This window comes from Erithacus rubecula (assembly GCF_903797595.1).
Source record: "Erithacus rubecula genome assembly, chromosome: 2".
In the NCBI taxonomy this organism is placed as follows: Eukaryota; Metazoa; Chordata; class Aves; order Passeriformes; family Muscicapidae; genus Erithacus; species Erithacus rubecula.
This window is the reverse complement of record NC_136685.1, coordinates 91,427,398-91,442,868: the sequence shown is the minus strand read 5'-3', so window position 1 is coordinate 91,442,868 and position 15,471 is coordinate 91,427,398. Positions and strand designations below refer to the sequence as shown.

The window sequence follows — 15,471 nt, the reverse complement described above, 5'->3', positions numbered from 1 at the left end:
TCCCTGCATCAAGAAGAGACTCCCTATGATTTCTTGCCTTCTGCTGGCATTGATGTTTTTACAAGCAGGGCTGTGAACTCCAAGGGAAAGATGCTGCCTGGACCCAGAGGTGGACAAGATCCTTATGGACACTTTAATCTCCAGACAGCAGAAGCTTTATTCTGTTGTGGGACTGTGAGACTAATTTTTGCATTTTACACTTCTTGAAGGAGACAGGGAAATTTACAAGATGAAGAGCTACTGCCTATTCAGTGAGTTTTCACTCAACCTTTCCATTTATTTCAGTGGGATGTAGATATATTTATTTATCCCACCTCATCTAACTGTGCTCCAATGCCAGCTTATACCAGTCTTTTATTCTGAGGTTAATTTTACCTGCAGATATAAAATACCTTGAAGGACTCAGTCGAATAATTTCCTCTCATAAACCAGGCAAATAAATATGCATCAGGTAACTGAGCTGAACCATAACTCCTCTCAACAGCACCAAGGCACACGGGGGCTCCAGTGTTGTGGTTTGAGTGACAGGCATGTGGATGCTGAGGTTTGCCTTCTGAGCACTATGGAAATGATCCCTCTAGTGGGCACTTGGAAAATTAGCTGGTGGTGCTCCTTGGCAATGCGGGAAGCCTAAGGAGAAAAAACAAAATAAAACAAACCAAACAAACAAACAAAAAAAAAACCACCAAAAAAATCCACCAAACCTAAACAATGAAAGATACAGTTGTATTTTCCTAAACTTTACCACTGAAATAAGATTTTAAGGTAGTTGTTATGAGAAGTGGTAAACGTCACCAAAATGCTCATTCAGTGACTTCTGCAAAGCTCTTTAAAACAGTTTTATTTAGATGTTTTTTCATCAAAATAATGAGATTGATTTTTTATGTGTTATCATTTCTTTGGGAGAGAAAAAGAATAAAGTATTTATAAAGTACTTTCTGAATGATCAAGGGGGAAAAAAAAACCTTGTGATTTCTTCCTTAAGGCAAAAGCATGGAGTCTTTTTATGGAAGCAACTTATTATTTTTTCCAAGACATTTCAAAAATACTTCCAAGAGATTCAAACAATTTACAACCAGGAAAAAAAAAAAGGTGGAATTTGTGCTCTGGTCCATCGTGTGCCTCTAGTTACTGTCATTATTCATAGTGACTCTTAAGAGCAGGGCATAAAACATTCAGCTTGCTGGCCCCCCTGACACAGAGCCGTGTTCTGCCTGAGCATGGAATGTGGGACCTGCCTTGACAGTGTCTGATGGAGGTCTCAGATGCTGGTTGTCTGTAGCTGCCTTGAAGAAATAATTTGCAGTAAATGTTTTCTTGTTGCTTTGCAGGGCAGGCCATGGCAGTAGCGAGCTCCTCCCTGTATCACCTGGTGTTGTGACACTCCATGCTTTTCTGGAGGATCATCAGTGTAACCCTGTGTTGGACCAAGTGTTGCCTTGTGTAAGGATAAATCTGGCAGCTTTTGGGTAAAATTCTGGGCTGACCTTAATGCCACTGCTGGATCCCAGCTCCTGTTTCAGCACCTTGTTTGGCTCTCTGGAAGATGTGGCTGTAGACAGGAGCTGTGATACCAAAATCTGGTTCCTTTTGGCTTTGCCCTCCACCTCCTTTCAACATCTCCTATGTGTAACTCCAGTACTTCCTCTCCCAGGTCCTCCATCCCACAGCTGCTTTGTGCTTCCCGCTTGCTGGGGTGTCCTGAGCAAACAGTGGAGCCTGCTCTGCCAGGTGAGACACAAAACCCACCCTTCTCCTGACCTGGTCCAAATTTCTGCCTCAACCCAGCTGTGCCTAGCCAAGGGCACACCTCTCAAGTTGTTCTTGTCTGAGCCACATTGCTAACAACTCTGTTCATGTGAGAATTGAAAATGTTTTTATTTCCAAACATCTCTGCTTTCAGATTTGAGACATGAGAAGGTGTTTGTGCTCTAGTTGGGCAGCCAGTGGTAATTTCATTCCCCTGTGTGTGGCTGTATAGAAGGTGTGTGCTGGTAAGTTGTGCCACTCATGAATCATGCTTGTCCCTGCTGCTGCTCCATGAAGCTTTGGTAGCAAAGATCCATTCTTGGTACTATATTGAAGTTCCCATGTGTAATCCAAAAATGCTTCTGTTCTCCAGATATGTTCTTGTGCTCTCTCATTGGAGGGTGTCTGTCTCATTTGAGGACCAATGTAGAAATGCTCCTTCTTTTATATTCACAAAATACAAGTTGTCAATGAAAATTAATGTGTACTTGGGGGGACATACAGATAGAAAAAGTAAAAATGATGGGGGCAGAAAAGAAAGACAGTATCTTGTACCTTGTCACCAGCCTGACGCTACATGATGACTTGATATCATTACAGAGCTTTGAGTTTCCTGAAATTATAAAACAGCTTCAAAGAGAGAGGCCAGCATGGATTTAAGTAAGAGTGGAACAGTTCTACCCTTGTGGGTAGCATGAAGAATTCCACTCTTATACATTGAATATTAAATGCTTCAGAATAGAGATGTTTGAAGCTCTGACAACAGTTGTAACTTGCCGTGATGTCATATGCAAAGTCAATATTAGGGTCAAAGTCATGTCTAAGCTAAAGGAGTTTGGCATGTTTGTGATTATGGAGCCACTGAAATGCATGGAATCAACTCTCTGTGGGTATTAATCACAGAATAAATGGATCATTTATTTAAACTGCTATTGCATTAGACAAATGTGTTTGTGGAAAAAAATTTTTTTTTTGCAAAGAACTACAGAAATATTCCATCGAGTTCTGATTTCAAAACACTGGTAAGAGTGCAGTTCCAGTGAGTGATGCTGTCGGAGTTCTCCACTCATCTTTGTAGAGAGGGTGATTTTTTGGGAGTTGGGATTTTTCTCTCCTAGTATGTAGGTTTTTTCAAAGGTGCAATGGAAACAAAGGGATTCTCATGACTGTTTTAACTGTACTTCACGGGAACCTTTGTTGCAGACATTATGCTGAATTCAGCTTCTCATAGAAATCCTGTAGAGGATATTTCATGTCACAGAGAGCAAAACAGTGTGAGTTCAGGCACCAGTGTCTTATAGTCTGGCAGAATAACAGGTGACCTCTTCTCTCCATCTCTGGCCAGGGGCATCATGCAGTGATTCTACCTGGCTTGCAGGTAGAACCTGTTGTTGGTTTTGTAGAGGTTCCTCTGTCATGTGTGGAGACTTTATAGTTTTGCTGCATATTGCTGTTCTGTTAATAAAGGAGCAAGTTTAGTAGTGACTTTTTTACTAGAAGGAACTGGATCAGATTCTTACAGAATTCATTGTCACAATTTGATTTTGTGTTTGGGACTGAAATTCAGGCTAATGTCCTGCCTTGAACAGGGAAAATGAAAACCAGTAAAGTTTACAATGTATTACTTGCTTATCTGAAGACTTATAAAATTGACTTCTATGCAAACTGTTTTTGCAAACTTCAGTGGCCTTACAGTACCTGAAGGGAGCCTACAAGAAGAATGGAGAGAGATCATTCCCAAGAGAATGCAGTGACAAAGAGGAATGGCTACAAAATAGAATAGAGTAGTTTTAGATTAGATATTAGGAAAAAAATTCTTTGTTATGAGGATGATGAGGTGCTGGAACAGCTTTCCAAGAGAAGTTGTGGATGCTCCATCCCTGGAAGTGCTCAAGACTAGATTGGATGGGGCTCTGAACAACCTAATCTAGTGAATGTACCCCTGACCATGTCAGGGGTTGGAAGAAGATGATATTGAAAGCTCCTTCCAACCCAAAACATTGTAGAATTATTTACCCTTATATGATATAAGCTCTAAGTAATCAGCATGAATATGTTAATTAACATAATGACATTTTTGCACTAAGGAATAGGTTATATGGGCTAATGATGCCCAAACTTGTTATTTGATTCTTTTGAGCTGTATATAATGAACAGGAAGTGAAAGCAATTTATGCAATTATGAGTATAGTGTAAACAATCAGAGCTGACAGACCATGGATTTCAGGGGAGTGCTGTTATGTGCCTCAAATGTACTCTTAGGCAGTTGACTCCAATGACCCAAAGAACCCACAGACCACCTCAAAATACATCACCACAGGGTTTCCACATGGTTGAGATTTTTTGTTGGGTTACTGTTTTAATTTTTTTTAATTATAAGTTATGCTCTGACAGAATTAAGAGTGCAATGTAACCTTGTAATTGGCAATCACAGAATTCTACCCTGCTTTCTAAAATGTCAACAATGTATTCATCAAATGCTCTCAAGGTTGCCTTAAAGCAGAGCTGATGCGGGGATATTTGAAGAGCTGGTGAAATTTTGGTTCCAAGTACAAAAATCAGGTTAGTTTCACATATTATATATATATATATATATATATGTATATGAATTTCTGGTAAATGTTCTCATTGAGCAAGAGGGCTGCTTTGCAGGGTTGAGGATGAACAGCTGCAATTCATTTTTGAGCACAGGTGACAATCCAGTCTTTGAAGGTTTCATTGCACTTAGGTGACTGGAGTATTGGAAGAACCAAATTTGGAAATATCAGGCTCAAGACAGGGCAGTTTTGCAGAGCAGCCATGCGGGTAGCTGGAAGAACTACAGGCAACAGACTCAATTTGGGTTGAGTGTTAGCTGAGTAAGGCATGACTAACAAGATTTTTTAACAAAGCATTTTTAAAGTCTGTTGAAACTGTCTATTTCCCTTGAAGAAAATCAAGCATTAGCAAGTTTTCCCACTAATCCTAAAATAAAGCTCATGGTCTCACATCCAGCTTGTGTGATGGCAAACTGCCTACAGTTCACTTTGGAAGCCTTCCACTTTGGAAACCTTTCTAGGACTTACTAACCATCAGTGAATTGGTCATTAACCATTCAGCTGTTCTGCTATCTCAGTGTAAAAATGGGTGCTTGCTTTTCATGTCAGCTGGGGTTAGAATGTTGGAGAGCAGAATACTGAATTAATTGAAGAATTAGCATAGATTGAATTACACTTGTGCGAGCTGTAAGTGATTTGGTTGGAGAGGCTGGAAGTGTTTACTGGGGGATGCAGCAGTGTGGAGATTGGGCATGGGCTTTAAATGTGTGGGGAGGAAAGTGTTTTGGATTGTGGTACTTCTTGACATGGAGGACAGGTGACACTTGTGCCATGGCATGAATAATACATGGCATAACATTTTTTTCTTTTCCTCCAGTGGCTTTTTGTTTTGGCACTAGGCATAATGCAAAGGATGATTTTCACTGAGTGTGTGTTTCAGTAGGCTATTGATTAAGGGTGTAACAGTACTGGTTTACTTGGTTTAGACTTAGTAGATTCTGTAGGCATAGGGGAATGGTTTTAAATGGAAACCGTGGATTTAAAGTAGATACAAGGGAGAGATTCTTCACTTTGAGAATGATGAAGCAGCCCTGCTGGTACTGGGTGGGAAGGGCTGTCTGGGTGAGAGATAAAGAGCTGAGCTGGTGCTTGAGCTGGCAGCAACCAGCTTGGCTATGAGAGCCTTTGGCTTCTTTAGCCCCAGAAGACCATAAAGTATGGAAATTTTGGTTTGCTTGTGCTTATGAATGTCACAGCTCAAGGCGTGCTCTGTGTGTGGGATTTTCAACTCCTTCCCCTAATTTTTCCTCTTCTATTAGGATTTTTAGAGAATAAAGCACATTTTGGGCACCCATGAAATGTAAAAATTGGACCAGATAAATGAAAAAGTACAACTAATAGCACTGGTATCTGCACTACAAAGCACAATGCCTATTTTGCCACTGTGAGGAGAGGAGGAAATGACATAAGGGAGCAGTGTCAGTGTTGTAAAAACCAATACTCTTCTCACAAATGGTTACTATGGGAGGAATTTATCTTGAGTACACTGGGGCAGAAAACTAGGAGTTTTCAACAAATACTGAGCCTTAGCAAAAGTATTTTCCTATCCTCTTTCTAGGCTTGAATGTACCAGGTTTCTCCAGCCCATAGTGGCTCAGAGCATTCTCTGACCACGCTTTGGATCTACTTTGTCCCTTTGTGCACCATGGGCCTTTGCTCAGGAGCTGGAATTGCACTGAAAAGCGGATTAACTTTGAACATAGGTAATTTTATTTGAACAACTTAGTTAACTCCAGTGTTTGACTGCACACTGGAGAGGAGTGTGGGCAGGACAGAACAGGCTTTTGACACCGAGGCTACTTCTGGATCAGCAGGCATTGCTCCAGCAGGAAATGGTTGCTGTGCACTGCAGCCTGCCCTGGATCCTTTCGGTCCTGCTGCTCAAGCAGTGTTCACTCCCAGGACGTCATTAAGGAGCTTCTTCATCATCTTAAAGAAGCCTACCAGTTTGTCAAGTGGAAATGGGCAGGAGCTAACCTCGACCGATGGTGTTGGGTTTTGAATGGGGGGTGCTGTCGTCCATGGATTCTGAGTGGGGAATGATGTAGGCAAAGGTTTATAAGTGGGGATAGATGTAGGCAATGGTTTGTAAGTGGGGATTGATGTAGGCAATGGTTTATAAGTGGGAGGTCGTGTTGCCCATGGCATCTGAGTGGGGGGTCGTGTTGTCCACGGCATCTGAGTGGGAGGTCGTGTTGTCCACGGCATCTGAGTGGGGGGTCGTGTTGTCCACGGCATCTGAGTGGGAGGTCGTGTTGTCCACGGCATCTGAGTGGGGGGTCGTGTTGTCCACGGCATCTGAGTGGGGGGTCGTGTTGTCCACGGCATCTGAGTGGGAGGTCGTGTTGCCCATGAGTTATAAGTGGGGGCTTGTGTTGCCCATGAGTTATAAGTGGGGGCTTGTGTTGCCCATGAGTTATAAGTGGGGGATTGTGTCGGCCATGGATTCTGATATGTTGAGTATGCAGGCTGATTCCAGCTTTGTGATTTTGAAGAACCCCTTCCAACCGTCTTTGTGCCTGTGTGGTCCAGGATCCATGCAGAGAAGTGCTGAGTGGAGGTATAGACTCCAGGCTTCTTTGCCCTGGCACAGCCTCTTCCCCAGCTGGTCACTCCAACAACCCACCAGGAGTCAGCGTTTTTGTCCTGGCACATGAGAGGACCACCGCTGTCACCCTGCAGCAGAGCAGAGAGGATTAAGATGGTGTTGGTGGCCCCTGTCTGCTTCTCTCCCACAGCCCCTGCCAGAGCTGGATTCCAGGCAGAGGAAGGCTCTGCTCAGGGGCTGGGGCCTCCAGGACCTTGGCTGTGAATGGCTTGGGGTCCTGTAGGGTAGGGCTGTCTCTGTCCTCTCTGCACAGGGCTCCTGGATGTGCAGAGGATGGACATTTGGCACCTGGACCTCTGGGCTGCCAGGAGCACTAGCTGGGCTTTCTGGGCTTTGTGGCACAAGGGGGGGCACTGGGCAGGCAGGTGTGGATGGGGAGTGTGTGGGAAGCCCCCAGAGCAGCTGGGGGGAGCTGGGGCAGGGAGGGTGACTGAGTGGCTGTGAAAAGCAGTGCCTGGGCTGTGTTGGGGTGGTGGTGCCTGGGCTGCTCCTGCTGCTGGGGGCTGAGTGGCTCATGGCATGCTCCTACCTGGCAGGTGTCGATGTTGCCCTCTGGGTAACCAGCACACAAGTTGTGGGTGTGGATTTCCCCTGAGTACCAGTCACTGCTGTTGCAGAGCTGGGCATTGATAAGCTGGACCTTGGCTTCCTGGAGGAGATTACTTGAATCTTGAGCTGTGAGCAGAGAAAGAAATAAGCTCAATGCAGCACCATGCCAGTTCTCCTCATCTCTCTGCGGGGAATCCCTTTCTCTAGTGTTTGGCTTTCCCTCTGCAGAGGCACTGCGGCTCTGTGTCCCTGCTGCCTGACTCTGGGGAGCAGGCCAGGCCCATCTCTGCAGAGGTGTATGTCCTGCAGCCTGGCTTTGGCCTCTGCTGGGAGAAGCCTAAGCCACAGTGTGCTTTGCTGCCCCAGGAGTCTCTCTTGGGAACTCACCTCTTGCAGTAGTTCCACCCCATCCAGCAATCCAGCAGTTTCGCAGCTCTGACACTTTCAGTGTGATGCCGGGCACACAGGCCAGCTGGATGTAGGGGCTGCATCGGACAGGACGGTCCAATTCCATCAAGGCAATATCATAGCTCATGTCAGCAGAATTGTAGTATGGATGTATCAGCACCTGCTTGACATTGCGTATTCGTGCATCATGGCCTGGCTTAGTCAACTGGGTTGTTCCAATCACCACAGACATCATGCTGATGTTCCTGGAATGAGATGGAGAGAAGGCTGAGAGTGAGCAGAGCCATGTGCCACAGCAGCCCAGCAGTTGCCAGAGCTCTGCTTGGCAAGGCAGAGAGGGAGCCGTGCTCTGGCAGGTGTGAGTGCCCTCACATGCCTTAGGCTGGGGGAATGTCAAGCTGGAAGGTGCTAGGAAGCCTTGGCACAAGGCCAGGTTTGTCCTGAGCAGTGTGGCAGCTGGGCTGCCTGAGAGGGAAGGGGATGGGAATAGCAGGTGGAGCTGCTGCCATGGCACCTGCTGGTGTGGGGATGTCCCCATTCCCTGGTCCTCCTTACTTGTAGTTGTCGAAGCAATGAGCTGCTGTGAGGACCCACTGGGTGCTGATGAGGGACCCTCCACAGAAATGCCCCAGGTCTGGTGCCCAGGGGTGCTGGATGCTGACGATCCAGGGCCAGGCCCCTGGCATGGCACCTGAGCCGCCCACGATGCGTGTCGAGCCATAGTCATAAGCCGTAATGCTATAGTAGTAATTCATGAGGCCATAGTCAGACACCAAACCTCGGAGTCCACAGCTCCCTCTGCAAGAAGAAAATAATTTCCATGCTTGTTCCTGGCCTGCTGTGGCTCAGGCTGAAGCTCAGCGCTCTGCCCTCCCCACAAGGGCTGGCACGCACAGCAGGCCAGGGAAGCCCATGGGCTGTGTGTCTGTCCGTGCCAGCACCTGCTGCTGCAAGGAACTGAGGCTTCCCCATGGCGGCTGGGAAGCTGTGGCCCGGCCATGGGGGACAGGCACGGCCCTCCAGGGAAGGCCCCAAGTGTTGCCATGGCTCCCTCACAGGGCCTGGCGCCACTTACCCGCAATTGTCCCATAACCCGTGTGCCAGCCCAGCCACGGTGAGCAGGACGAGGAGGCCGAGCCCGTTCATGGCTGCCAGAGGCGCGTGTCAGCTGCAAGCACTGAGGGCTCCGTGCAGCAGCACAGCCACAGCCGCAATGCCCGCAGCAGCTGCGCTGCCCGTGCTGCCCTCGGCGCCGGGGCTGATGTCACACAGGGCTGGGTTCCATGTTCCGCCACCATGGCGGCTGTGGAACGGGGGGCCACTGGGGGAGGGGCAACATGGAATCAGTGAGCCATGGAGTGGTTTGGGGAGGAAGGGACCTTGGAGATCATCTAGCTCTGACCCCCTTGCCTTGGGTACAGAGGGATAGCTTGCACCGGAGATGGCTGCTCAGAGCCTAACTCAGAACCTGTCCTTGAACACAGTGGTTTCCCCCAGCTGATGAGTGAACCTGGATGATGGTAGTGGATTAGGGTACTTGTGACTTGTCCTTCTTCATCACTCTAGGCAGTGTTTTACAATAAGGATTAGATGCTTTGCCATCTTATCTTTTTGTGAATATTTACTGACAACACCCTGCTTACTTATCCACAAACAATTCTTTGCTGTTTCAAATTATAGTAAACTATATTTATTTCTGAAGGTGTGTGTCTTCTGTGCTGACCCTGCCTATATGAAAAACAAGCATCCACAGCTGCTCTGGGTAACCCATGCCATTATCTCAGCAGCCTCACAGCCAAGAATTCCTTCCCTATACCTCATCTGAAGCTATACTCTGGCAATGTAAAGCCATTGCCTCTGGTCCTTGTAGGACCTGCCCTTGTAGGAAGGCTCTCTTCTGCTTTCTTTAGGCCCCTCTTCTTGCAGGATGAGGCTGTGCAGTCCCTGGGACAGGCAGCTGCTGAGGAATCCATTTGGGGCAGGGAGCTGGTTTTCAGCTGCAGAGCCAGCTGCAGATTGAGCTCCGGCTGGCAGGAGCTGGGGATCAGAAACTGTGAGCTGCCCACACTTTGCATGACAGGGGGCACAGGGAGCTGTGGTACCAGCCAGAGATTTGAATGGGCACTGAGTGCTGCAGCAGGAGCCAGTGGCTCTTTGCAAAAGGTGACATCTGCGAGTCTGCTGGGGGAATCCTGTCTGAGGTTGAATGGGTATAGATACTTGCTCTGACTGGGTGAGAGTGGTGTGGGTAGGGAATCAAGTGGGGCACCCAATGGCTTGTTGGAGCCGGCTGTGCCTCCAGAATGGTCACACAGGGTAGTTTCCTCAGCACATTGGCAGCCCAGATGGGTCCCAAGAGCAGTACTGCTGGAGCCTCCATTCTTTAGAGCTTGTTCTGGTGTGTTCACCTGGGATCTTTAGAGCGGGATGGAGTGAAAGCGGGTGTGTTACAATTCTGTGCGCAGATTCTGTGTAAATTATGAGGGTGGATTTGAGGGTCTCTGTTGTTATGGCATTCGGTGGAGATTTGGTGAAATCACTGGAAGAGAGGGTGGAGAAGGTGTGGGCAGCATGATTAGTGTAAGGTGGCCACAGAGGAATTGTCGAGGCCCCCATAAGTTGTGAGGTGGAAGGACTCGAGTCTCTACTTGAAGACTTTTGGAGACAGGCACAGGGAGTGCCTGTGCTTTGTGTCCCTTGTACCACACAATGGGAGCTATGGTCCCTGGGCACACACAGAAGAAGGTTAAAGTCCCCTCTTGGCATGCAAAATGGTGTTTCTCATGCCTCGAGGTGTTCGATCTTATGGGAAATGTCCCTGGTTTAGGTGAGGAGATATCTGTGGCCAAGGTTTTACAGAACTGGGAAAAATTGTTTAGACAGAAGAATTTTGCCAAGACAGCACAATAAGGTTGTTCCAGGATGATTGGGCAGCTCTAAGCTGTTCTGCTCGCTTGGCAAGGTAATGGCCATCCACAACCCTGAGTGACACTCTTGCAATCAGTGCAGGCAGCTTCTGACAGCAGGAAATACTTGATGAAGCTTATACCAGGGTGTTAGGGACCAGTACAGATGTGAGATGGTTGTTCTCAGCACAGCCCATCTTGATAAACACAAAAGGAAGAGTCCCACCTGCCATGGGAAAGGAATCCACTGGCCTGGAAGCCAAAAGAGTAGCCAGAAGCAGGCAGTGACACCTAGCCCAAGGCATTTTCAAGCCTTGCATTAGATGGAGAAAGTCAATGTTCACTTGCCTTCACCTAGAAAAGACAGCAACTGCCTTCAACAAGACTTCCCCATGGCAGTCCTCTATCATTTTTTCTTTCCCACTCTCACCACTCCCAGTATTGAAGTTTGACTGAAATTATATAAATTAGGGGGAGAATTCATCCAGTTTGTAGATGATTTGTTAAGTAGCAAGTTAGGAAGTTTCTTTCCCATCCTGTGGGGATTATGTGCAACACTCAGGCAAAGAAGCACACCAAGCTGCAGTTTGTGTCTGTGCTCTTTGATTGCCCCTTCTCTCCATCTGCCAGGATTCTACAGCCCTCTCATCTTCCTCGACTCCTCCCTTTCTCTGCCCTTGTCTCCTCCCAAATATGGAGCCAAGCCCAGGCATCTTATCCCCTGGCTCACAGGTGGGCCCTGCCTGTGAACAGCCTTGGTGTTGTAGCTGTTGTTGGCCCACTCATCTTGGCCCTTCATAGCATTCCTGGTGTGCTCTCCTACTGTTCTTGGCAGGTTCATCTCCCCAGAATGAGCCCAGCTCTTCCTTTGAGTATCTGTGAAGTGTGATCCCCTGGCACAGCAATCCCCCTTTACCACCTGTGAAATCTGGCTCTGCCTCAGGACACTGGCACTGCAGTCAGGAGCCAGGAGTTTCCTTTGTCATGCTTAGGAGTTTCCCAGGTGTCTTTCCTTAGCCCAGGCTCACAGCAGGCCCTATTGAGCAGCCCATGTGCCCCTGAGAACCACCCCCAAGGTGTCTGCTTTTATCCTATCCCCTTTCTAGGCTTGATGTGCCAGGTTTCTCCAGCCCATGGTGGCTCAGAGCACTCTCCTCTCTGACCAGGCTTTGGATCTACTTTGTCCCTTTGTGCACCATGGGTCTTGCTCAGGAGCTGGAATTGCACTGAAAAGCTGATTCACTTTGAACATAGATAATTTTATTTCAACAACTTAGTCAACTCCAGTGTTTGCCTCCACACTGGAGAGGAGTGTGGGCAGGACAAAGCAGGCTTTTAACACTGAGGCTGCTTTTGCTCAGCAGATATTGCCCCAGCAGGAAATGGTTACTGTGCACTGCAGCCTGCCCTGGATCCTGCCGGACCCGGTGCTCAAGGAGCATTTTTAACTGTGTTTTCGCGCATGTTGAGATTAATCCAGTCATAGAAGTACTGAGTAGAGGTGTAGACTCCAGGCTTCTTTGCCCTGGCACAGCCTCTTCCAAAGCTGGTCACTCCAACAACCCACCAGAAGTCAGCGTTTTTGTCCTGGCACATGAGAGGACCACCGCTGTCACCCTGCAGCAGAGCAGAGAGGATTAAGATGGTGTTGGTGGCCCCTGTCTGCTTCTCTCCCACAGTCCCTGCCAGAGCTGGATTCCAGGCAGAGGAAGGCTCTGCTCAGGGGCTGGAACCTCCAGGAGCTTGGCTGTGAATGGCTTGGGGTCCTGTAGGGTAGGGCTCTCTCTGTCCTCTCTGCACAGGGCTCCTGGATGTGCAGAGGATGGACATTTGGCACCTGGACCTCTGGGCTGCCAGGAGCACTAGCTGGGCTTTCTGGGCTTTGTGGCACTAGGGGGGCACTGGGCAGGCAGGTGTGGATGGGGAGTGTGTGGGAAGCCCCCAGAGCAGCTGGGGGGAGCTGGGGCAGGGAGGGTGACTGAGGGGCTGTGCAAAGCAGTGCCTGGGCTGTGTTGGGGTGTTGCTGCCTGGGCTGCTGCTGCTGCTGGGGGCTGAGTGGCTCATGGCATGCTCCTACCTGGCAGGTGTCGATTTTGCCCTCTGGGTAACCAGCACACAAGTTGTGGTTGTGGACTTTTCCGGCATACCAGCCACTGCTGTTGCAGAGCTGGACATCGATGAGCCGGACCTTGGCTTCCTGGAGGAGATCGCCTTCCTCTAGAGCTGTGAGCAGAGAAAGAAATTAGTTCCTGGCAGCACCATGTCAGTTTTTCTCATTTCTCTGGGGGGGATCCCCTTCCCCACTGTTTGGCTTTCCCTCTACAGAGGCACTGGGGCTCTGTGTCCCTGCTGCCTGACTCTGGGGAGCAGGCCAGGCCCATCTCTGCAGAGGTGTACATCATGCAGTTTGGCTTTGGCCTCTGCTGTGGGGAAGCCCAAACCCTCTCCCCAGTGTGCTGAGTTGGCCCAGGAATTACTCTTGGAACTCACATTTTGCAGTAATTTCACCCCATCCAGCAATCCAGCAGTTGTTGAGCTCTGAGATTATTAGGCTGGGGTGAGCCACACAGGCCAGCTGGATGTAGGGGGTGCACTGGACAGGATGATCCAATTCCATCAAGGCAATATCATAGCTCAGGACGGCAGGATTGTAGTATGGATGTATCAGCACCTGCTTGACAGTGCGAACTACGGCCCCAGGGCCTGGCTGAGTGAACCTGGTAGCTCCAATCACCACGTACATCCTGGTGATGTTACTGGAAAGGAGATGGAGAGAAGGCTGAGGGTGAGTAGAGCCATGTGCCACAGCAGCCCAGCAGTTGCCAGAGCTCTGCTTGGCAAGGCAGAGAGGGAGCCGTGCTCTGGCAGGTGTGAGTGCCCTCACATGCCTTAAGCTGGGGGAATGTCAAGCTGGAAGCTGCTAGGAAGCCTTGGCACAAGGTCAGGCTTGTCCTGAGCAGTGTGGCAGCTGGGCTGCCTGAGAGGGAAGGGGATGGGAATAGCAGGTGTTGTGGGGATGTCCCCATTCCCTGCTCCTCCTTACTTATAGTCATCGAAGCAATGAGCTGCTGTGAGAACCCACTGGGTGCTGATGAGGGACCCTCCACAGAAATGCCCCAGATGTGGAGCCCAGGGGTGCTGGATGCTGACGATCCAGGGCCAGGCCCCTGGCATGGCACCTGAGCCGCCCACGATGCGTGTCGAGCCGTAGTCATAAGCCGCGTTGCCGTAGGAATAAGTCATGGGGGTGTAGGCAGGTATTGGAGCTCGGAGTCCGCAGCTCCCTCTGCAAGAAGAAAATAATTTCCATGCTTGTTCCTGGCCTGCTGTGGCTCAGGCTGAAGCTCAGCGCTCTGCCCTCCCCACAAGGGCTGGCACGCACAGCAGGCCAGGGAAGCCCATGGGCTGTGTGTCTGTCCGTGCCAGCACCTGCTGCTGCAAGGAACTGAGGCTTCCCCATGGCGGCTGGGAAGCTGTGGCCCGGCCATGGGGGACAGGCACGGCCCTCCAGGGAAGGCCCCAAGTGTTGCCATGGCTCCCTCACAGGGCCTGGCGCCACTTACCCGCAATTGTCCCATAACCCGTGTGCCAGCCCAGCCACGGTGAGCAGGACGAGGAGGCCGAGCCCGTTCATGGCTGCCAGAGGCGCGTGTCAGCTGCAAGCACTGAGGGCTCCGTGCAGCAGCACAGCCACAGCCGCAATGCCCGCAGCAGCTGCGCTGCCCGTGCTGCCCTCGGCGCCGGGGCTGATGTCACACAGGGCTGGGTTCCATGTTCCGCCACCATGGCGGCTGTGGAACGGGGGGCCACTGGGGGAGGGGCAACATGGAATCAGTGAGCCATGGAATGGTTTTGGGTGGAAGGGACCTGGGAGATCATCTAGCTCTGACCCCCTTGCCTTGGGCACAGAGGGATAGCTTGCACTGGAGACGGCTGCTCAGAGCCTGGCTCAGAACCTGTCCTTGAACACTTTAATAAATGGGACATCCAGAGCTACTCTGGGCAACCCATACCAGTTTCTCTATATCCTCAGAGTATCCCTAATATCCCATCTAAAGCTACCCTCTGCCACTGTAAAACTATTTCCCCTTGTCCAATCAGTATGTACTCTTATAAGAAGGCTCCCTGCTGCTTTCTTCAGGTCTCTTTTCTTGAGAGATGAGACTCTCCAGGTTCTGCTGCAGGCATTGGCTGCCACTGCCCACTAATATCAAAAAGGAAAACATGGCATCACTGTCTCCATTAAATTTCACTGTCTCCTTGCTCTCTGCAGACTTTTTTTCTCTGAGATTATTCCTAAAACAGAATCATTCTGGAAAAGGGCTCCTGCGGGAAACATGTATGCTTGGCTCAGGAGCCAATACAGGCACAGCCGCAGTGGGTGATCAGGGAAGTGCCCAAGCTGCATTGTTCTTCCTACAGAAGTTGCAGTGAAATGCAGGTGCAAAAGAGTCCCTGCTGGTCATATCAGCCAGAGAAATGCCCTCTGGCATGCTCCATTCTCCTTGTTCTGGACCGGGTGCCATAAAGTGGACAATGGTGCCTTCATCCCACTGCAGGGGAAGTGGGGATCAAGCCAAAATAATTTTCTTAGTATCCCCTGTAGTGATGTTGGCTGGCTTGAACTAAAATATGAAGGAATAAACATGGAATA

At 49.3% G+C, this 15,471-nt stretch overlaps 2 protein-coding genes across 2 annotated transcripts in view; both read right to left on the bottom strand.

Annotated features, from left to right (window-relative positions):
* The window catches only part of LOC306798893 (acrosin-like), a 173,041-nt gene extending 163,848 nt beyond the window's left edge, over positions 1 to 9,193 (bottom strand). The window contains exons 1-3 of the mRNA XM_079299271.1: positions 8,987 to 9,193; positions 8,467 to 8,709; positions 7,891 to 8,156 (exon numbers count right to left, since the gene is read on the bottom strand). Coding sequence (XP_079155397.1) covers positions 7,891 to 8,156; positions 8,467 to 8,709; positions 8,987 to 9,057 — 580 coding nt within the window. The 5' untranslated portion in view covers positions 9,058 to 9,193. The remainder of the gene's footprint in view (positions 1 to 7,890; positions 8,157 to 8,466; positions 8,710 to 8,986) is intronic.
* Positions 9,194 to 12,055: 2,862 nt separating this feature from the next.
* LOC306798892 (acrosin-like) lies at positions 12,056 to 14,569 on the bottom strand. Its single transcript, XM_079299270.1, has 5 exons — positions 14,381 to 14,569; positions 13,861 to 14,103; positions 13,308 to 13,573; positions 12,895 to 13,040; positions 12,056 to 12,434 (listed from the first exon to the last, which is right to left on the bottom strand). The coding sequence occupies exons 1-5, from the start codon at positions 14,449 to 14,451 to the stop codon at positions 12,249 to 12,251; spliced, it is 912 nt and encodes a 303-aa protein (XP_079155396.1). The 5' UTR covers positions 14,452 to 14,569; the 3' UTR covers positions 12,056 to 12,248.
* Between the last annotated feature and the right edge of the window lie 902 nt (positions 14,570 to 15,471).

Coding starts and splice junctions, on each gene's coding strand:
- LOC306798892 (XM_079299270.1), bottom strand. CDS start 14,451: ATGAACGGGCTCGGCCTCCTCGTCCTGCTCACCGTGGCTGGGCTGGCA. Junction 13,574..13,860: donor CATTGCTTCGATGACTATAA/GTAAGGAGGAGC, acceptor TCTCCTTTCCAG/TAACATCACCAGGATGTACG. Junction 12,435..12,894: donor GCAAAATCGACACCTGCCAG/GTAGGAGCATGC, acceptor GCTCTGCTGCAG/GGTGACAGCGGTGGTCCTCT.